Source organism: Artemia franciscana, chromosome 1 (assembly GCF_032884065.1).
Source record: "Artemia franciscana chromosome 1, ASM3288406v1, whole genome shotgun sequence".
Lineage (NCBI taxonomy): Eukaryota > Metazoa > Arthropoda > Branchiopoda > Anostraca > Artemiidae > Artemia > Artemia franciscana.
In genome coordinates this window covers 38084407-38108605 of record NC_088863.1, presented here as the reverse complement: position 1 = coordinate 38108605, position 24199 = coordinate 38084407, and the positions used below count along the sequence as shown (strand labels likewise).

At 35.6% G+C, this 24199-nt stretch overlaps 1 protein-coding gene across 2 annotated transcripts in view; it reads left to right on the top strand.

Annotated features, from left to right (window-relative positions):
* Positions 1–18549, top strand: part of LOC136029216 (ubiquitin-conjugating enzyme E2-22 kDa-like) — a 104494-nt gene extending 85945 nt beyond the window's left edge. Inside the window, exons 5-7 of one of the 2 annotated variants that reach the window (XM_065707432.1) lie at positions 3138–3301; positions 8290–8426; positions 18382–18549. In XM_065707432.1, the coding sequence (XP_065563504.1) occupies positions 3138–3301; positions 8290–8426 (301 nt within the window). In that variant the 3' untranslated portion in view covers positions 18382–18549. Of the gene's footprint in view, positions 1–3137; positions 3302–8289; positions 8611–18381 lie in introns of those variants that run through there. The other variant, XM_065707423.1, reaches the window with a different exon arrangement.
* The last annotated feature ends 5650 nt before the right edge of the window (positions 18550–24199 follow it).

The window sequence follows — 24199 nt, the reverse complement described above, 5'->3', positions numbered from 1 at the left end:
GGTTTAGCCTATTTACTTTCTGAATATGATGGGATTTTTGTCTAGGGAGCTGCTGTAGCCTACTCATACCTAAACTCATGTCTGAAACTACCATAACTCCAGGAGGTGGGAGAGGGGGGTATTATATCTATACCCTAGATTTAGTTTAGTATTTTAGTATTGGGCAAATCTGTGCAATCTCTTAAGGTTATGAACAAAGGGTTACAGCCAAACTGGCTCTACCAATGGAGCATACTTCACCGTGCTTTTAATTAGAGGATAAAAAATGTATACTATCACTAAGAGTAATAGAATGTATTGCAAGAAACTCGTAAGTTTTTGAAAGCGGCTCTTTAATGAAGATCTCTGCAACAGTCGTATCACATTGTGTTTTGTCTTTTAAGTTTTGCATGGTCAATTCTAAGTGGGGTATGGATTTGTATGGTCTATCGAAAAAAAAAACAGACTATTTTTCTTGAAACTTATGCCAGTCAACGAATTGTGTCAATGGAAGCCTCAGAAAAACATGAAACAAAAACAGTTTGGCCCGAAAATGAATTCAGAACATTTTTTTTTATCAGCTAAGACTAGGGCTCAGCCCTGTTACTTGACTTTGGATGTGTAGACCATTCTACATACCAAATTATTTGAGCCGCAAAAAATGGAACCTTTAATTTTCTCTCCAATCAGCTTGAAAATGACATTCATAACTTTGACAACACATTTTAAACTTATTTTGGCTATGTCGATCCGGAATGCCCAAAAATAAGCGGAATTTTTTTTTTTTTGTCTCCAAGAGCTTCGCAAATTTCAGTGGATGTATACATTGTCAAGTAGAACTATATTAAAACAAAAGTATTTTTAAGATATATAGACAGATATATAGATATAAACAGATGTATAGATATATGCAGATATATAGATATATACAGATATATAGATATATACAGATATATAGATGGATACAAAGGGATATCAATGCGAAAAAAAGTTATGGGAAAAGATGGTTGCTTTTATTCATTGCGACCAATATTCTATCTTTGATAGGCCAGTAACGTACTGGGTATGTGCTCTGGGACAAAAAAAAAAACATTAAGAAAAAATGGTTTTAAAAAATGGAGTGGATCGACCAAGTCACACCCCGGATTGGACAACGCCATTGTTTTCTACAATCGGCTTGAAACTTTTGCAGTAAGTAGACCGGACAAATCAGACCTCATCGAGAACTATCAATTCAAAAAGAAGAAATTACGCTGGTCTGCTTTAAAACTTCTAGCCGTGTAGACACTTCAATTAAAATTTCAGAACCAAAAGTAAGGCAAAAAATTAAGGTAACAAATCTGGTTGTATTGATTCATGCCGTCTTATTCTTCTTCTTTTTTTTAAGGCAACAAAATCCTTTAAATCTAACAATGGATTAAGATACATTTATATTATAGTCTGCTTACAAGATGGGGATAAGGATGGTTTCAGCCTCAAAGAAGACAAATTCTGCGTGGATTTTCAATTCTTATAGTCAAAAATTTCTCCCATCCGAATCCATCAATTATTCCGTTTTAAAACTAATGTCAAAAAGTAAAAGCAGAAAGCTATTGGTTACAAAAAATTTTACTGAATGCTCAAACATTGTCTAAAATTTATGTTGCTATCCAGTATTTTTTTTCCTCAAACAGAATAACTTTAAAGCGGTTACAAATACTCTTAATATTAACCAGTTATAAATATATAACTCTGAAAACTGAAGTGAAATTATTTTTTAAAGACGTTTTCTAAAAAAGAAGCTTTTCAAATATGCGTATTAAAACCCAAGACGAGCAGTAATAAATAATTCGAACCTAAAAAGAATAGATATTAGTTTCAATGAATAAACGCTGCCCAAAACAAACAGAAATTACCACTAACTAGAATAGGGCTGCTACCTCCTCGGCCTTCTAAGGGTAAGAGCGTCACATGGGCTTATCCAAAAACAAAATATATTTTATAAAATTTGACTTTTTATTTGTTTATATTGTCGAAAAATCAAAAATTGCCAACGTATTCAGAAATTAATGTTATTTTATATTATATATAGTATTAATTAACTGAAAAAATTATCTGTTTTCTTTAATTCTTTGAGTGGCAAATGAGCGATTTCAATCTCATGAAGAAACTCTGACGTGAATTTGACACCTCCTTCCTGTTTATACTTCACAGAATCATGCCTTTTATACGATTTGTATTCTCCTGGGAGACAGTCAACGATCTTAGCAGTAATATTACAAGCCTCTTTGTTCAGCAACGCGAGAACAAAAAAAATACTTCTTCGATTAAACTACTGCTGGAAATTATATCCTCTGATAAATTCGACTTTAGCAAAATGAAATTAATCTTTTCCTTATCCCAGTGTCTCTTCGCACTTTCTGACCAATTCCCCCTCCCCCTTTCCTCCACGTGGAAAGTTCTGATAATCAAATCAACTCTTATTTTGTTGGTTTTTTAATATTTAGCACATACAAATAAAAGAAGATAACAAGGAATTTTTTGAATACAACTTAAGCGAATGATTTTGGCTGTTTAACAAACAGACGTTGTCTATGAAATATAATATAAAATAAAGAAAACTAAGTTACTAAAAATCTCAGCAATAAATAAGTTTATCGATCAAAAATTAGATCAAATAACTGATTAAAAAACAGGCTATTCGAATTGATTGACTCCTCCTTATTATGCTCAAGGCCTTGAACCTCCAGGAATCTCTAATTTCAGTCAACTCAAGTTTCAGTCATATCAAGGAGACGGGGAGGGGAAAAGGAATTTTCCAAAAGTCGTGATCTATCTAGATCGCTTTACCAGAAAATGGTAGTATGTCAATTTTCAGAAAGAAAAAAAAAATATTGCGCCGTTCTCAAGAAAACTTAGACTTATAATACAATTATTGTTCGTTTAGTAAATTAGATATTTACTATATTATCATACCATATGATTTTAGTTTTACTATATCGCCTATTCTTTGCATAATGTATCTATTGCCTTAAACCAAAATTGGATAGATGGACAATTGCGACGTGATGAGATGATCAAATTGTGAGAAAAATATATCCTTAGTCAATGGGTCTTCTTTTTTTTCTGTTGTCTTTTCTCCCTTGATCATATTTAATGCCTTTATGCCTTTTTTTCAGGGCTGCATCGATGACAGTCCGGTCAGTGCTTATGAGCATCCAAGCACTACTGGCTTCACCAGAACCGGATGATCCGCTAGATGCCATTGTCGCTGGACAGTATAAACAATCTTATGAAACGTACAAAAAAACGGCCGCACACTGGAATAATATATATGCTGGTAGTAAGTAGAAAATTTTTTTTTTCTAACGGAGGTTTATATGTAAAAAAAAAAATTCAAAGTGCGTTTTTTTTTTTGCAAGTCCTCGGTTTTTTTTTTATAGGATTTTGACAGTACTTATACCCGCCATTATCAAGTTTTGTTTTTTTTTCAGTGCAGAACTGACGCTGATGAATAATGTAGTGTTTCATTTAAGTGTTTTATGATGAATGCTGACCAAAGTTTTATGCTATTTATGCCTTTTGTTTATGGCTATATATTTGGCTTTAAAATATGGCTATATATTTGGCTATACCCGCCATTATCAAGTTTTTTTTTTTCAGTGCGGAACTGACGCTGATGAAACATTATCTAACTCAAACTACTAGAAAAAATTTGGAACGTATCAATAAATGACCATATACGCTAGAATCGCCAAATAAGCTAAACAGGGGTGATCTGACTGATCTAAGGTAAACTATGATTCTGGGGGTAAATTCCCTATTCTCAATACGATGTTAAAAAGAACTGGAATGGAATAGAATAATTTTTTGGAATGAAAGTGAAAAGTGATCTAAAACCATCGTAAAATGACCTGCTTATTAGGAGAGCTGCCGTCCGTTCAACCCTCCACTCTTTAGCATAAAGTTTAACTTTATTCCATAATACTTCAGGGACGAATGCTCTGTTATGAGAGTGATGTTATAAAAAGTTCCCTTATACACAGCGTTTCATGAATAGAAGAGTCTATTATTCACATTTGATCTAAACAGTAAAACTTGCATTTTGGGAGCTGTGACAGGCAGTCAAAAGGAAGCCGATTACTAATCGGCTTCATTTTTAGTTCTAATGGTCTTCATTTGAATTTTAAATTTAATTCTGGAAAGAGAAGTCACTTAATGATGGGTAGAAATATTGGGGAAATTATTCGTTTTTGTGCTACTTACTCGATTGACTATGAATATAATATTTTTTTTTCTTTTATTAACTATTTATTTCCTATTATATCAGCTTTATAAAGAAATTAATAAAGCATTGTTCTAAAGTACTTCTGACATGATACTGATTGACGAAAATGCTCTGGAAGTCGTGGAACTTAAGATCCATTGTTCATACGTTACTCCTGTGTGTAATACATCTATGTGACTTGAAGCCCTAAAAAAGTTTTGGTTCCCGTTTTGGTCTTACAAACCAATGACGTAGCCACCTCTGGTCTCGACAAAAAGAAAAAAAATTTCTTTACAAGTACAAAAGATATAAAAAAGTATTTTGCAGACAAGCAAGACTAAACTATAGTAGGTAGGAGAGGGATTAAGCCTATTTCTTATGATAATAATAATTTATTTATTACCCACTGCACAAAACAATGCGAGGATAGTGGAGTAAAAGAGAGAACACAGGGTTTTTTTTCAAAGTGTCTGTTAATTCCAGACAATCAAAAGTTATACAGGATTTCTGGACTACCATCGAAGTTTTAGTGTCTCTTTTTAGTTATATTTTGTTTTTTCTTTCTTTTCTTCTTTTCTGTCTTTCTTGTTCGAATAGAAGTTCGTCAGATGAAAATAACAGGAGTTTGGTTGGTTTAACAAGGTTCAGGAATCGTAAAATAAATAAAAAATAAATAAAGAAAAACATATTTTAACTGTATTAACGTACTGCTAACACAATTTTATTTCAATATTATTATAATTTATTTCTACAGAACTATAACAGTCCCGGAGGGTTAATTAGAGCACAATCTTTCTTGGATTGCGATTCTTCCTTAATGTTTTCTATGAGAGTTTTGTTTCTTATTTTGTCTGATTTATTTATTTTTATTATTTTTTTTTATTTGATTTCTTTTTAGCTGGGTCTATTCTTTTAATATTTTTTCCGTGCGTCTATTGTTAATAAGGATCGCTAAAAAGCTGAGTGCTTAGAATAGACTGACCAGCTATGACTCACCGGCCATACTTACGGAGATATTACAGCGGTTAAAGTCTGTAGTGTCCCAGCGATGAGAGTAAGCCGTCGATTCGGCGCGTAGATGGGTACACAAAGTCTCCCTTCGATGTCGCGGATTGGGTCGTAATCCTGCAGGTGGTTTCTCGTGCTTTTGTATCTTTGATGGAAAACAGCTAAGTTCTTGTATAGCCGTTAACATGTGAATCGTAATATTTTTATCTTTTTTCTTATCTATGCTACATTTTATTATTTTCACCAAGCTATAGTCTCAGATTGTTAATAAGGACGATTAGTACAGGGAGAGCTTCATGTATAGATATCACTGAGATCTTCTGCAAGGAAAGATACAGTTTAGGAAAGCTTAACCCAGGAACTGGATTAAGCTTTAGAATAAGAGCGCCAGCTGCTAGAGTCGGGGAATTCAATTCTTCACTCTGGCCTTGATCATTGGGGATGTGTAGTTGATGAGAGTTGATCAATTCTAGGAATAACCGCTAAAGGCTCAATTTATATAGGTTGTTTTACCTAGATGGTAACAGAGGAGTCTCAGTATCCTCCTTCAGCGATACAATGAAAGCAACAGCGGGCCTGGGACCCTGTGGGCCAAATATTCTGGCACTCATTCCCTGTAGATCGTATACTGTCAAAAGCAGTACTGATAGAAGTTGTAGCACTGCCACAGCCCAAACTACTGGTAGGAGCGGTACCAATAACACAGGTGGCCATGGGCTTGTGGCTCATACAGTAGATTTTTTTTTTGTAACCTTTCATTTCTTGTATGTTTTGGTGTCCCCATTAGACGGATTTCACTGAAATAGATGAGTGAAAAGTATAGAGTGAATTTAAAACTTGAAACGAGTTGAAATTAGCCTATGTAAGATGTCAAACTTAAAACCTGGAAATTACATTTACATTGCCTGGGTAACGTTACATATTGCAGCAGCTTTTGGTCCATTTAGGTCTGTCAGCAAAGGTCAGGTTGTTTCTTTGCCATCGATTAAACCATCGAGATAAATATCACAAATGGTTAGCCATCTTCATGGACGTCACTCTGAATATTTCTGAATTGATTGCCAAATTATTCAACAGTGATATTAATAATTGATCATCATGATATTGAGCACTAGCTGGTTTTGGAGCTCTCATCCACAGTCTTAGATAAACACGTGCTGCGAAGATACACACATCTTGCAACCCCTTTTCTTCTTTCTTACTCAAATGAAACTGCCCTCTGAACATCCAAATTTTTAGACTATAGATGACCTTTGACAGCCATCGTGCATGGTGTGTAGCCCCAGGTGCTATGAATCGAATTCCCCTCTCAAGAACCGAGTCTAGAAAGATTATAACTAGCTCCAAAAATTCTCTATAATCATCCCTTGGTTGATTTTCTCTAAGATAACCCTTAGCAAACTCAGTGGTACTGTCCTCGATATCTTGAACTGACGTAGATACGGCATCGCTTGACATTCCTCTTTCAAACCTGGATTGATCAACAAACATCCAGTTCTGTTGATAACGAGTGAATATTGGAACTTGAGGAGCAAATGTTGATCCAAGACGAAATTGAAATACAGCACCGATGAGCAGCTCCATGACGGGATGTCTTCATGCAAGGGACTAAAGCTCGTTACCAATCTTCTGTTTCAATAGAACACACGCTCCAGCCAGTCGACCAGTGTTGGAGCTGGTTGTGTCAAAGCAAATTGCACGGATGTTTTCTGTGATGCACCAGTCTCCTATTGCAGGGTATACAGCTGATGCTTGGGCTTCACCTGTATCACTGGTTAGTTTTGCAACTGTCAATAACTGGGAGACCCCTTTTCCTGAAACTATGACGGGTAGTCGATCAACTTGCTCTTTACTTGTTAAGCCAGCAGTGAGCTTGCCATTCCAGTAAACTACTAGTGGTACGTTACCTTGAAACCCGGCTTTCAAGACGACTGACTCTACGGACCGGTTTTTCATTCTTAATCGACGAATTTAGTTACGATTAAGAGCTAGATCAGTGATGTTATGTCCCAAACTTTTGACAGTTTCACTAATGACGAACATTGCTTTACGGTCAGATATTTTGGTTCTGTCTAACGTTGCTGTAAGTTGTGGAGTTATAACTACTTTTCTACCTCTCTGTCTATTTTCTTGTGTTGGTCCTGCCTTGCAGCTCACAGTATCATCGTCACTATTGTCTGTATCTTCTTCATCACTGCTAGATGACAATATCATATCCATCATTTTGCTGTCATTTTGCCCCTTTTCTCTTCCTTCGGTGGTCTGTTGTCTCGCTAATGTCTTTTCTAGCCTTTTTACAACTTGTTTCTCCTTTCTGGCTAATTTTTTATCCCTACCAACCATTTTCTACCTTTTTCTCTTTGAGCCTGTAAAAACTGTTTATCTTCTTTTATTTTCATTATGTTCATGGTGTTCACGTGAGCGATGTCAAAAAGGTTGTCCAGCTTACATAGAAACTCTGCTTCTCTTGATTGTTGTTTAACTGACTGCCTACCTTTATTCTTTTTCAATAAGCACCATCCTTCAAATAGCTTCTCCTGTTTAGTTTGACAATTCTGCACATCTCTAGTTGGAATCCTGGCTTTATACCAAAATGTAGCTATTTCTTTGATAGTTGAAGTCAAAGATTGTCTGATTGTTTCACCCTTTTCCAGGTGGTTATGTAGAAATAGACCAAGTGCCATATGTATGGATGGTAATTCACTTCTATTTAGTACAGTCACAGTGCTGCCAAGAAGATAGACTCCCATCTGAGACCTGGTTGATGACGTCATTGAAAAAATTAAAGTCACTACTGCAAAAAGAATGTAACCCTTATATCAACGAAAGAAAAAGCTTTAGTCTTAAGTAAATACGGAAGTAAAAATTGTTAGATAGTTTATGGCGTTGTCCTATTTGTTTAGAAAATTATCTAGTGAAAGTAGTACAACAACACAGAATCCGAGAAGCAAGGCTATACGTCATGAGTAGTCATGAGTGTTTTGCTTTGCTTAATCAGTTTACTAATAATTATTGGTAAATTTTAATTTGAAGAACAATCTTTTATTCTGTTCCAGGTCCATATAATGACCCCGATTGTGATAAAATGGTGAAACAACTCGTTAATATGAAGGTAGAAGAGCATGTTGCAAGGGTTACCCTGTCATCATGCTCGTGGAATGTAGAAGAAGCCACTAAAAAAAATTTTTCATAGGTATTATTTGTTTTTGTTGTTATTATCTTTTTTTGTAAAATAGCCAACGTCATATTCTGCGAAAACGCTCCTTGCGAATAATTTTTGATTTGTATTTGAAAAGATTTGTGCTTTGTATTTGAGTACTTTTAAAATGACAAAATTGTCTTGATTTTGCAATAAATTTGCTTTTTCATTCAATAAACTTATGTCCGATAATTTATCCGTCCTTGAGATGCTTCTCGGGTAGTTTGGGATAAACTTCTTGAAAACAGCGGTAATTTTTTTGTTAAAACCTGAACCAAAATATATTAGTTTAATTGCTGAAATTTTAGCGTCACAGAGCTGCATCAACATTGAATTTCAGGCCTAATTTGTTTCTCATTTTTTACGTTTTATTAGGGAATGATGTTAACTTTAATTAACTATAGAGGAATATGTAATTTTTTTGTTTTTTGTTTTTTTGTTTCCTTCCCTGTATAATCAAGTTGAGGGATGATAAAAATTTCCTACTGTAAGAGGCCCTTCTTAACTCATTCCTTAATTTGGCTGGATAGGGAGGGAATCGTTTCCATTCATCTATATATATAAAAATAAGTTGTCTGTGTGTGGATCTGTGTGTGGATCAGGTGACGTCATGTTTGTCCGTATATGACGTCTGAATTATTTCACACTAATACAAAAGAAGAAAAAAACTAAAAAAGGTAAAAACTACAAAAAAAACTAAAAAGAAAAAAAAAACTAAAAAAGCTAAAAAACTAAAAAAAACTAAAAAAAGGTAAAAATCTAATAACTAAAAAAAAACTGAAAAAAATAAAAAAAGGCAAAAACTACAAAAAAATAAAAACTAATAAAAAAACTAAAAAAGCTAAAAAACTAAAAAAACTAAAAAAAACTAAAAAAAGGTAAAAAACTAAAAAAAACTAAAAACTAAAAAAGAAAAAAACTAAAAAAAAGGAAAAAACTGAAAAATAAAAGAGAAAAAGAAAACTAAAAAAATATTAATAAATATATATAAAAATAAGTTGTTTGTGGGTTATGTCTGTCTGTCTGTCTGCCGAGTGACGTCGTGTTTGTCCGCATATGACGTCTGAATTATTTCACACTAATACAAAAGAAGAAAAAAAACTAAAAAAGGTAAAAACTACAAAAAAATCTAAAAAGAAAAAAAAAACTAAAAAAGCTAAAAAACTAAAAAAAAATAAAAAAAGGTAAAAAACTAAAAACTAAAAAAAACTGAAAAAACTAAAAAAAGGCAAAAACTAAAAAAAACTAAAAACTAATAAAAAAACTAAAAAAGCTAAAAAACTAAAAAAACTAAAAAAAAGGTAAAAAACAAAAAAAACTAAAAAAGAAAAAACTAAAAAAAAGGAAAAAACTGAAAAATAAGAGAAAAAGAAAACTAAAAAAACATTAATAAATATAAAAAATATAAATATAAATATAATATAAATTAGCAATCAACAAAGCACCGAGACACAAATGACGACCGGGACACAGGGAGTATAAATGACGACCAGGACATAAGTAAAAAAAAAAAAACTAAAAAAACTAAAAAAATGGTAAAAACTACAAAAAAGCTAAAAACTAATAAAAAAACTAAAAAATCTAAAAATCTAGATAAACTAAAAAAGAAAAAAAAGAAAAAAGGAAAAAAATAAAGGAGAAAAACAAAACTAAAAAACGAATGTATATACAGACCGGGACACCGGGATACAAATGACGACCGGGACACAGGGAATATAAATGACGACCGGGACACAGGGACACAACTACAATGGGGACGCCGGGGGGCACAGGGGGATATAAATGACGACCGGGACACCGGGACACAAGGAATATAAATGACGCCCGGGACACTCAAAGAGAAATCACAGACTGGAACACCGGGACACAAATGACGACCGGGACACAGGGAATATAAATGACGACCGGGACACAGGGACATAACTACAAAGGGGACGCCGGGGTGCACAGGGGGATATATAAATGACGATGGCGACTCAGGGAATGGTCGATTAGCAATCACCATCAACAAAGCTCAAGGGCAATCATTAGAATCATGAGGTATAGATCTGAATACGGATTGTTTTCCCATGGACCATTATATGTTGCATGTTCAAGAGTCGGTAAACCTGACAATCTATTTATATGCACAGACAATGGGACAGCAAAGAATGTTATATATTCGCAAGTTTTACGTAGTTAAAAACATATATATATATATATATATATATATATATATATATATATATATATATATATATATATATATATATATATATATATATATATATATATTATATATATATCTATATTCACAGGTGGGACATAGGGACACAACTACAATGGCGCGTAACTAATATGGCGCGTAACGACTTACGTGCGCGGGGGGCTTGGGGGGGGGGCGCGAAGCGCCCCCACCAACTAGGTGTTGGGGTGGCGTGAAGCGCCACCCCAACAGCTAGTTCCTTAATAAAACTTAGAAAGTGAGGATTGAATCAGAATGAGGCTTTCTTAATAAAACAGGGCTTTACTGTGCTCTTGACACTGTCCTCGCGTGCACAGTTCGTGTGTGGTCACGTTAGGTAAAACTTTTTTGTCAAGTATTTTTTTCAAGTTGGTCCAGGACGAAAAAATTTTGAAATTAGCTTTTTAAAATGCAGTCAAAAAAGAAAAAAAAATTAAAAAACATGTTTAAAAAAAACATGTTTAATTAAAAAAGAAAAAAATGTTGTAAAGCCGATTGGTACCTGATCATTTTAAACATGTTCTGGAGTTGAAGTCAGTTTGATAGCGAGATTTTCAACGGGTTTTCACTCAAGTAACATTAATTTGTGTTTAAAGGTAAAGATGATATCATTCTTTTAAAAATGTCGCATAAGCTGAATAAGATGAGCAAATGATATACACATAACAATAACTTGATTATTTCCAACTAAAAAAAGAATTTAAAATTAGAGAAAAAGAAAAAACCAACATAAGGTTAAACAAACATGTCGCTGATATATCTTGCGGTGAAAAATGTTGGATTTTGCAATTTTCACTCAAGAAATGTAAATGTTTTGGCATTCAAGCCGCATTGGAGGAAATTTCTCAAGGAAATTTTCTCAAGATATCCTAGAATATTTCAAAAGACACCAAAGTTGCCTGTAGAAACTTTAAGAAGAGCTAAATATTTCGGATATTTTCAAGTAATGTGTACAATTGTATCTGAGGAAACAGCTTTTCCGATATTCTTTTTTTTTACAATAAATGTTAGAATAATTCTAAAAATTTGCACATTTCAACAATTTCAGTCTTTTAGAGGGAAGTTTTTTGTTATTGCTAGTATTTTTAAATCCCACCTCAACTCCTCTCATTGACAACAATTTAGAAAAATATTAATTTTAAAATCTAGACGTCACTACCTCTTTTGAAAAATTAAATAGCAGCCGAAGTTGACACACCTCAAGCCCCAGTATTCTGAAAAAAAAATGTATAAAAAAATTGATTTTGTTTTTGTGAGTCTCATCTATCGTTTAAGAAACTATTACGAGTAAACTCAGTAAATCCAGTGATTTACCATTAGAAGAAATTTGATCAGTGCTAATAAACTAAGTACTAAGCACACAAAAACATAAATCAAATAAAAGAAAAAACTAAACACACAATGACAAGTTTGCTACTTGTCCTTGTGAAAAAGACCCAACAACTGAAACGTTGATCTGACGCCCTATATGCCAATAATGGTTCTTGAGGATCCTTATCTTTTGTATGAACGCACGGACATTAAACAGCTATTTTAGGTTTTAACCATAGCATAAATATATATGCAAACAGTAGCGAAAAGTCCTGTACTCTCCATTAAATATTTTTGGGGAACATCAAACACACACTTCTCTTCATGACTCTGCCTTTCGTGCATGCCCTAAGACAACTATTTAAAGCATTACAATAGCATTATGGGAGATATATTGCTCTGACGTATTATCAACTTCCCAGTCAGCGCCCTTTGATGTGTCTCATGTTTGAATAAACTTTTCACTACTGTTTATATATATTTATGTTGTGGTTTAACTCTGTTCGTGTTCGACAAAACTTATCAAACAGTTCGTGGTAACGAACTGTAAGTAAGGAGCGACTCGGCTCAATAGTAACCGAAACTCTTAAAAAAAGAATTTCGATACCAATCTATATATATAAAAATAAGTTGTCTGTCTGTGGATGTGTGGATCAGGTGACGTCACCTGAAAAAACTGGATCAGGTGACGTCAAAACTGAAAAAACTAAAAAAAGGCAAAAACTACAAAAAAAAACTAAAAACTAATAAAAAAAATAAAAAAGCTAAAAAACTAAAAAAACTAAAAAAAGGCAAAAACTACAAAAAAAACTAAAAACTAATAAAAAAGCTAAAAAACTAAAAAAACTAAAAAAAGGCAAAAACAACAAAAAAAAAACTAAAAACTAATAAAAAAAATAAAAAAGCTAAAAAACTAAAAAAACTAAAAAAAACTAAAAAAAGGTAAAAAACTAAAAAAACTAAAAACTAAAAAAAACTAAAAAAAAGGAAAAAACTGAAAAATAAGCTAAAACAAAGGTAAAAAACACAAAAACTACAAAAAAAACTAAAAACTAATAAAAAAGTAAAAAAGCTAAAAAACTAAAAAAACTAAAAAAACTAAAAAAAGGTAAAAAACTAAAAAAATAAAAAATAAAAAAAAAACTAAAAATAAGGAAAAAACTGAAAAATAAGCTAAAATAAAGGTAAAAACCAATAAAAAACTAAAAAGAAAAAAAGGAAAAAACTAAAAAAAATTTTCATCTAAAAAACTAAAAAAAAATAAAAAAGGTAAAAACTAAAAGAACTAAAAAAGAAAAAAATAAATGACGACACTCAAAGAAAAAGCGACCAGGACAAAAGGAATGTTCGATTAGCAATCAACAAAGCACCGGGACACAGGGAGTATAAATGACGACCAGGACATAAGTAAAAAAAAAAACTAACAAAACTAAAAAGAAGGTAAAAACTACAAAAAAACTAAAAAGAAAAAAAACTAAAAACTAATAAAAAAACTAAAAAATCTAAAAATCTAAATAAACTAAAAAAGAAAAAAAAAGGAAAAAAATAAAGGAGAAAAACAAAACTAAAAAACGAATGTATATACAGACCGGGACACCGGGATACAAATGACGACCGGGACACAGGGAATATAAATGACGACCGGGACACAGGGACACAACTACAACGGGGACACCGGGGGAAACAGGGGGATATAAATGACGACCGGGACACCGGGACAGGGAATGGTCGATTAGCAATAACCATCAACAAAGCTCAAGGGCAATCATTAGAATCATGAGGTATAGATCTGAATACAGATTGTTTTCCCATGGACCATTATATGTTGCATGTTCAAGAGTCGGTAAACCTGACAATCTATTTATATGCAAAGACAATGGGACAGCAAAGAATGTTGTATATTCGCAAGTTTTACGTAGTTAAAACCATATATATATATATATATATATATATATATATATATATATATATATATATATATATATATATATATATATATATATCTATATTCAAAGGTGGGACATAGGGACACAACTACAATGGCGCGTAACTATTATGGCGCGTAACGACTTACGCGCGCGGGGGGGCTTGGGGGGGGCGCGAAGCGTCCCCACCAACTAGGTGTTGGGGTGGCGCGAAGCGCCACCCCAACAGCTAGTATATATATATATATATATCCCCTCCTCAACGCCCTGCTCTTTACGCCCAGCTAGTTTTACGCCCAGCTAAGGCCCAGCTAGTTTTTAGACTCCACTTGACCCACAGGCTTGTGGTTGCAAACTTCAAACTAATTAGTGTTCCAAAAATTTTTTGGAACATTACAAAGCCCCCTAGTTTCCCTCCTCCAGACAAAACTAATGGTCTCCTAACCCCCGTCAATGATCCTTGAAAGCTTTGCGGCAATTGAAAAAAAATTGACCCTTTATTGTTTAACAAGTTTGAGGATAGTCGTACCCCAAAACTAAACTAAACTGTGGGCTAAATCAGGGTCCGCTTGACCAGGAATTTAAGTTTTAAATTTCTAGCAGTTCAAAAAATGGTTTGTTGGGCCTTTTTAAGACCCAATTTTCATTCGAACTATTATTGTTTTTGGCTTTTTTGATTTTTTCCATGTTCCCTTTGCGTAAGAGGTATGGATGCAAGTTCCAACATTTTTTGGTGACATTTTTATCAGAAACCAAAAACTAACGCCCCTCCCACGCCCACCATTTCTCCAAACACATCCAATCCAAATTTTGAGATTGCCATTTTGTTAAACGTAGTTGAAAGGTCTAGAAATTATACCTTTCAGGATGACAACCCCCTCCCTCCCCACAGTCCTTTTGGGTAAGGGTTGTAAGTTATACCCTGGGGCATATAAGGTTTATGTAGAACAGATGGTCGCACGAACTTCGGGGGGGGGGGGAGGTTAGGCTCATCGGATTGGTAATCAGAAGTCCTACCCTTTTTAAGATTGAAAGTGATTGGAGGGTGGATACCCTCTCACCCCACGCCTCGTATTTTCGCAAAATTCAACTTACAGAAATTTTGAGATGGTCATTTGTTGTCTTAGAAACTTCGAAAAAGGCACATTCGACTGAAAATTGAAGAGGCTAGTGTCCCATTTAATAGTCATCAAAAGTGATTGTGAAGGGAAGTAATCCTCTTCACACGCCCGCTATTTCCCCAGATACATTCATTTTGTTCAGCGTAGTTTAAAGTTCTTATTGCTAGCAATATCAATGCTACTACTGTAACTAATATGACAACTATGCCTAAGGACATGAAGGTGAAATTTTTAAGAAATTCTGAGGGGGAAGATGAACTGAATCAGAACACGCCCTCTGTATACAGGTTGTCAAAAGGGTGTAACAGCAATATTTTAGAAAGAGTATGATGTGAGGTTGAAACTAACAGGGCTTGTTGTGAGGAATCTTGAACTAACCAAAAGAAAATATTTGCATCCTTATGCTACTCCTTCTACTCATACTAATGCTACTGTTACTATTATTACTACTACTGCACTAAAGCTTAGGCTTACGGTTAATTACAACAGTTAATTCTACAGCTACTACTATTAAAACTAAGGATATTAAGGCGAAAAATTGGAATGAATAGAAACTCTATGGAGCTAATTCGGAACATGCTGTGCCCTAACAAGTAGTCGAGCGGACGCATCAGAAATGCTTCAGGAACGGTTGATGGTGTATTAAGTACAGTTAATGCAACTAATGACGCTAAAGGTATTAAGATGGAACTTTTTCGGAACGTTTGGGAGTTTCAATTGAGGGAAAAACTGTATGCATGCAGATTATCAAAATGACATGTAAGCAATATGATAGGCAGGACCACTCTATAACAGCTGTAAATATTAGTGAAACTTTTAAAAGAGCTAATTTGAAGTTAAAAGTTGTGCCTTTTTTTAGAGTAACAAAAGATTGGAGGGCAAGCAGCCTCTCTCTCAAGCCCATTCACTTTCCAAACGCATACATTCAAAATTTTGAGACAGCCATTTTGTTCAGAATAGTAGAACAGCCCAGTAACTATGTATTTAGGGATATTAGGCATGTCAACCCCTCCCCACAAATATGTTAATGGTCCATTATGCTTTAAATTATATGTTGCTTGAAAATAAATCAAAAGACATTGTAGTTCTGGTTGCCAATAAAATGCCTCAGCAATATATCGAGAACGATTGGGGTATTAAGTTGAAGCTTTTAGGGATATTGCTTCTGCTTTTACCATTCAAATAAATAGAAAGAGTGTAAGTGTTTCCACATTGTCCAAGAGCATAGATATAATCTTTTGGGAGTGATATCAAGGTTTATTTTTTATTTCAACTTGAGAAGCTGTAGAATTAAATTAAAAAATACTGTTTGCGTCAGGATCATAATGGTTGTAAAAGTCTCTTCTACATACAAATAGCAACCCATATTATGGATTCTTGTAGAAAACAAGAGCTCATATGGTACTTGTGACGAGGTCAAAACCTAAAATTAGACTCGGTACTTGGGTTGTCGATTTTGCTGTTCTTCGTTTATTGGCATTTATTACAAAGATAAACTTGCTAATGCAGTGTTCCTGCAGTCTCTTCTTGTTAGGTATTGTAACGTTTGTCCCGCCAAGTTTCATCCCGATCTCTCCACGCAACCCTTTTCTAAGATTTCTGATTTTCCCCTCCAACTCACCCCGATGTCATCGAATCCGGTCAGGATTTAAAATGAGAGCTCTGAGACACGAGGTTTCTTCTAAATATCAAATTTCATTAAGATCTGATAACCCGTTGGTAAGTTAAAGATACCTCTCATTTTTTCGAATTAACCGTCCTTCCACTCCCCCCCCCCTCAAATGGTTGAAATGAGGAAGTGACTATTTCTAATATAATCTGGTCCGGTCCCTGATACGCCTGCCAACTTTCAGCGATCGCTATATTGATTACGTATCTAGTTTTGGATCTTCTTTGTGTAAAAATTGGGGTAGTCCGGGATTTGAACCTTTCGCACCCTAAGCGAGAATCATACCCTTAGACTAGCAAGCCACACTTAAGAAGAACAATCATTTGTTTTAGTTGCAAATGCAATTCTACTCAACTATCTTGTTCGCTCGCTCCCCTCCCAGATGGTCGAATCGATGAAGAGACTATTTCTGGTGTGGTCCCTGATACGCCTGCCAACTTTCATCGTCTTAGCTTATCTGGAAGTGCCCGAACTAGCGAAACCGGGACCGACAGAGAGACAGACGAACAGAAATTGCGGTTGCTATGTGTCACTTGGTAAATACCAATTGCCATAAAACTGGAACGGTATAAAATATTATGTTTCCAAAAAAAAGCGAACAGAAATTAATTATAAATGAGACTCAAAACGAACAGAATTCAATAAATAGCCGAGTCAAACTCAAAACGAGTAAAAATTAACCTGAGTAGGACTGATAACCCCCATCTTACTTTCATAACTAGAAAATTATCAAAACTTTAAGGAATAAATATCAGTATATGTCACTGACAATCCATGGTCATTTGTTTTTTTTTGTTTTTTTGTTTTTTTTTAGTAAAGCGCAAATTGTGTTCTAGTCTTTAGAAGGCACAGGGGTTATCAGCCCTACTCATGTTGAGTTTTGCCCATTTTGAGTTTGGCATGGCTAATTATTGTAATTTCTGTTCGTTTGAGTTTTATTTATTTATTGTTAGTAACGCGAAATAGTAATTTTGCGATTGGAAGATTATTTGACTTTATTTTGCTAATTCTTGGCTTAATGGAGCTCTTTGCTTTCCTTCGAAAAACTTGCTATTTGGAAAAAGTTTTTTGAATCAATTTGATTGTAAGAACAGTTTTAATCTATGTATACGGACTGATTGCCAAATAAGAGCTTCACAAATACTTACGAAACTATTTCACTGAGTTGTATTGTTTTTCCTAAACGTTGCGTAACCCATTGCATACAAATAAGTTTTCCCACCCTAAAATGTTCTGAGACTGAATAAAACGTGGACCAGTTTGCAAACGTGTAAAGACCATCTTCCTAAAATTAAATTGGTTTATGATTTTGAATGGTAAGTAATTCTGCTATATAGAGAGAAACCCACAGACACTGAAACTTTAAAGTCGGCTCGTGCCTAAACTGTAAAAATCAACAATCTAAAATTTCTTGGTAAGCAAAAGGTTTTGTTGATTTGCAACAATGCCTGCTGTCAAATGTCCTACTTATAAGGATTGCCCCCACCCCTCTCATCTGTTCCTTTACCGCATGTTCGGTCTTACGGTCCTCATATTCGTAGCTTGAAAACACCTCTCTGCGTTTGCTACGTTTAGCAGCTTTTGACGTTGGACGTTTCTTAATTTCGCTCAAAGGTTTTCGGTTTTTTAGCCTAGTTTACATTCTTGCGAGTCGAAAATTATTCTACGTGATTTTCTCGTTTTTTTCTTGAATTTTTAGATCCAAACCGAGAGTAGTAAATGGAACATTTATAGTATTTATGAAGTACCAATATAGAACCCAAGTACATTGAAGGCTACCCCAAGCTGTTTCATGGGGATGTGTAAATTGTACCGCTGTCTACGTGGTAAGGCTAGCTGTTTATGGTTAATTAAATTATAAAATCAAGGTTTCCTGTGCAATTATTTTTAGGTGCCTTCCTTATATATATGGTAATCTGTGTCCGTTTTTAGTAGAGTGATTAATTTCTGATCCAGTGGAGGTCCATTTTTTTTTAATCTGTTGACAGTAAGTATATAATAGATTGCAATTCTCACAAGGGTATCTAGAAGGTGCATGTTCTTGTTTTTCTTACTAAAAAAAGAAATCTATATTTTCCAAGATTCCTTCTTATGGTTAAATTTATGTAGGATATACGAAAAAGAGTTGCGTCAAGTTATGAAGCAATATGTTTAGGCGTAATACCAATCGAGTAAAACTACCGGTTTTATGTGTAAATCAAGATCAAAACATGTAGCATATCCTCTTTACTCAATACTAGCTGCTATGAGACCACAAGGAAATACATACTCATACAGACAGCAACAAGGTGCGGAAAATGCTTCATTTCTCAGGTTAATTTAGTATCTAAGTTAGTTTATTTTAGTACTTTACAACTTAATTCTTTTATGTTCACTCCAATAAATTTTGAAAAGCTCGCTATAAATATGAGGAAATTTTTTTATCTAAGAGGGGGAAAGGGGGCCACTCTTAATGTCTATGCACACATGAACACATACCCCCAAAAACTCCGAGAAACTAATAAACTCTTAACGGATTACTTAGGTGAGTATTTCCTCTGGTAAGAAAACCTTGCTTCCTTCGTACAACAGGCCTGCTAATTCAGGCGAAAAGTTAGGGCCTGTTCTTGATTCAAAAACTTAGTTGAATTAAATCGGTATTTTAGAACTGTTCATCCCAGATATTCACAAAACAAAATGAGATCTATGAAGCTTTGCAAAACTATTCTGTATGAATTTTCGCAAAAAAATAAAGATATGATTTTCAGAGACAAGTGTCGAAGGAGTTTCTTTTTCTTGTTTTAGTTCTTACTCCTAGCTTGTAAATTTTCTTGTTTTTGTATATAAAGCCGTTAGGACCATTAATTTTTTTGGTCCTGGAGAAACAAAATCCCTTGGGAAATTGAATCCAGCTTCCTAAGTTCTATGGGTTTGTTTTCATGTTCGTTTTGAGAATAGTAAGCCAGTGAAAATGGCGTAACCATTATTTAAAGGATTAAATTAAAAGTTAGGCTATGATAAAGACGATTTCCTAAGCACGGTAAATTTACTGGGAGATAATGTTGTGAATCTAAGACTAGAACTAGAAAAGAAACAAGTTAAGTGTTGGCTTGTGAAGAAATAACAGGGAATTAAAGATCCAGAGAGGCTAAAGGTTGAGCGTAAGCTTGAACGTGCACTGTTACGAATGAATTCAGGTGATTAAGAAAGGTTAGCCGCCCCAGGTCTGAAATTAGCTGAACCTAAAACCTTAAAAGTGTTTAGCCCTTTCAGACCGTACGTAACCATATAGCTATGAAATGTTCTGAATTATTTTTTCTTCACCTTCAATCGTTCTTAGCAGCGTGTAAAACACACCATCTCGCAGCTCACAGATTAAGCCAACTGATAAATTTGTGTTTGCTCGATAGATAACACTGGTTTTCAGTTGCTAACAGGTTGTTACAGTGAAAAGTCCAGCAACAGTCCTCAATTCTAGGTGGAATAGCAGCAGATGAGTAATACGTAATAGACCGATTTTCATCTCTAGTGTTTTGTGATGCTGAGTTAACATTTTAGAAAAGTTTTATTTCAAAGTTTCCAGAACACCAGATAGTTTAAGGCTATTTTTCAAAACGCGGCTGATCCTGAATCTGGTAAGCCAGTACCTTGTCGAGGAAAACAGCTGGCGGTGAAAAACAGAAGACGAAAGAGTACCGATGGCTAAAGACTGCTATGGTACAAACAGACACAACTTGGAAGGGAACTTATCCGGCGAATACCGAAATTGACCTTCGGGTCAATCTGTTTTCTTAATTTTTGTAACCAAATCAAATTTTATCCAATTAAAACAACTTGAACGCTTTCAGCAAAAAGAATACGTGCACCATAAGGCTTCCTTGGAAGAAATAAAAAGATGTCTCGGCCACACAGCTTCTCATGGGTATTGTACAGCTTCCCGCGCTCCAGATGTACTAGAAAAAGACCATCAGGTATTTCCCAGTTGCTGATTCAGTCAGTCCAGATATATTTCTGCAACTACGCACAAACTTTCACATCTGCGACGATATGCTTGCCATACCAAGTAGGCATCCTCAACATGATGAACTGTTCAAAACAAGGCCATCACATGATGCTTTAGGGAAAAGCTCAAGTTGATCTCGTTAGAATAAATACACAACTTGGGTAAATAGAACATCTTTTTCCGAAAAATAATCGGGCTCAAACAGTATCTGAAAGACAAAGTCCATTCGTGGGGAGTAAAGGTGTTCACTCGTGCGGGTATAAGTGGTGTAGTATACGACATTGATATTTACACTAGGCAAGGAACTGTTGCCGTTTGTACAATGGGACAAGGTGGATATGTTGAACTGTGTTTGGCACAGAACATCCCCAAGATCATAAACTATAGAGTGTTTTTTGACAACTTTTACACCTTTTTCGAGTTCATTGAGAATCTAAGAGATGAATATGAAATCGATTCATGCGGAGTCATTAGAAGCAACAGGCTAGGAGAAGCTGTTCTCAGCTCTGACAGCAAAACGAAGAAATAGGGGTGGTTTGTGTATATTTGAGAGCTGAGAGACAAAGTCAGATGTCTTTTGTAATGTGGCATGACAACAGAGCGGAACATTTTGCCTCTTCCTGTGTAGCCGCTTGATGAATGTTAGAGATGGGATAGTGTCATCATGAAATTTATTGCGGTAAAACGGCCAGGAGCTGTTTGTGAGTACAACAAGTCGATGGGGAGGGGTGTGGACTTGGCTGATATGTTACTTGAACTGTATTGCACGGACATAAGGTCAAAAGTGGCCTATGAGGATTGTTTATTACATTTTTGACCAGTATGTTGCACATGCTTAGCCGCTATACCATAGACTGTGCAAAGATTTGAAAAACCATATGTCCTTGCAGTATTATATGACGAACACAGCCCTTGCACTCCTAGTAAGTGGTGTTTCGCTCAGCCGGGGGAAGGTCATCCACCGTTCACCTCCAAGAGAGCTAACGCGACAAAAAAAGAAAGGTTTCCTAGTGAATCCCTCAGGTTTAACTACGATGTACATTTCCCTGAAACGGCAACCAAAGGGAGATGCCGTTACGAAAAAAGCGTGAAGGATGACATCAGCCGCATAAGGTATGCCAAGTATAAACTTCAACTTTGGATCAACATGTATCGTATCTGCTTTATTCTCTTATGCCATAAGTAGTCAAGGGGCTGGCTACTTATGGTATAAGAGAAATAAGTAGTCTCTGGAAAGTATTATCTAACCCTAACAATCCATCCACTCATGATGTTTTAACCCTTCTTGACGACTTCAACGGCACTGTCAAAGATATAGACGGCGTTTGGAACAATGTTCTAGGAGCTATAACACCCGACTGCTTGAACGACAATGGGGCTGAGGCTCCTTCAGCTCTGCAACATGTATTATCTTGTGATCACCAACACCCTCTTCCGAAGGAAAGAGACTCACAAATATACCTGGTATACCAATGACGGACGAACAAGAAAGATGTTAGAATACTTAATCGTGTCCCGACGCTGGCGTTCCTCTATAACTAACTGCCAAAGTTACAGAAGTGCCGGATTGGGAAACATCAACTACAGGCTTGTCGTCTCTAACCTCAGACTACGCTTGAAAACCCAGAGAAGTGATCGCCGTCCCCCCAAACTACACCTGAACAATCTCGCAAACTCCAACATGTGCCAGGTCTATGTTCTCTCCATCTTGAACCGTTTTGATTGTCCCGGTCAAATTTTAGAATCTGAAGAGCCTTGCAATTATTCAAAAACGGCGTATTGCTTTCGACTGAAAGTACTATCGGTCGTCTGAAGCCCAGAAAAAAAGTCCTGTATATCGCAGGAAATGCTAAATGTCATTGAAACAGTGTCAAAAAGCACGCCTAGCGAAGGACATGGTTACATACAGACGTCTAAACGGTGTACGAAATAAATTCCTTCACAGAGACAGAAGGCTGGTATCCAGAAAAAGGCTGCCGATCTTGAGGAGGGCACCAGAAAGGGTGACCAATGTGCTGCATGCAAATATCTTCTGGATCTTACAGATGGAAAGCCACCTTCCCTAGACCTATTACATCTTATGATGGAGATATTCTTACAGACGAGAGCGCTCAATTTTCTGCCTGGAAGGATCACTTCTCTTCACTACTAAACCCGGATTTTGTAAGCCAGACCGACCCTGACCGTCTTCAAGTTGCATCTAACAACCTTGAGGCTCCATGTGAGAGTGGGCAGCACCCAAAAGAGCCACCTCTAAAGTTTATACAACCATCTCTTCCATAAGACCCTTAGATCCCCCGGTGGCATAACCTACAAAAACCTTGTCAAAATCCTTGTCATGTGCTCTTTGGACTATTTTGAATGAAACGACTATCTCTACATACCTATTTGATGCATCTTGGGAAAACACGACGTGTTTGTGTGTGTTGGGAGGGGGGATAGCTGCACTCTGGTCACTTTCATTCTTAAAAAAGGGACACTAGAACTTTTGATTAACAATCCAATGAGTTTCCTCCAAAGCATATACGACCCTCCTTTCTATAAGAACCTTATACCGCCCTTACGACCGCCCATTCCAAAACAAACTATATGCCGTTATGGCGTATAGACAACAACCCTGTTCCTAGGGCGCCGGTGGGTTGCATCAACCCTAGAGGCATTATTATATGTTCTTTGGACTATTTTGAACAAAATCGGCATCTTATAATTTCAATAAGATAGTTTTGGTGAAAAGAGGGGTTGTCAAGGAGGGGTCTAAATGCCCTTTATCACTTTTGATGCTTGAAAAGGAACTAGAACTTCCAATTTTAAACTAAATGAGCCACTTCTAAAGTTAAAAAACTATCCCTTCGGTAAAAACCTTAAACGCCCCGCGGCATAACATAACAGCCCTCGCCCCCAGTCTCTGGTGGTTTTTTTTTCACCCCGAAAGCCTTGTTATATGATCTTTGGACTATTTTGAACAAAATAACTGTCTTAAAATTTTTTATCCGATGTATTTCGGAAAAACATGACGTGGGGAGGGGGGGTTAGCTGCCCTTTAATCTCTTTGACTCTTAAAAAGGGCACCAGAAATTCAGATTACGAATCCAATGAGTCCTCTCTGAAGTATATACGATAACCCTTTCTATAAAAACCTTATATGCCCCTGGGGAATAACTTACGTCCGTTGCCCTGAAAGCTGTGGGGGCGGGGGTGTCTTCCTCAAAGACATAATTTGCAGACCTTTCAACTACAATGAACAGAATTACTATCGCCAAATTTTGATTGGATGTCTTTTGCGACGTGATGAGCGTGGGGGGGGTGCTGGTTGCTTGCAGATCACTTTTAACTTTTACAAGTTGCACTGTAACTTCCAATTTCTATTCAAGTGAGCCCCATCTGAAGTTCATACGACCACCCATTCCAAAAAAACATTATATACCCCAAATCATGACTTACAACCCTTACCCCCAGGCTCTGCACGTTTGTTTTAACCCCAAAAGCCTTGTTATATGGTATTTTGAATAATATGGCTATCTCAAAATTTAATGCA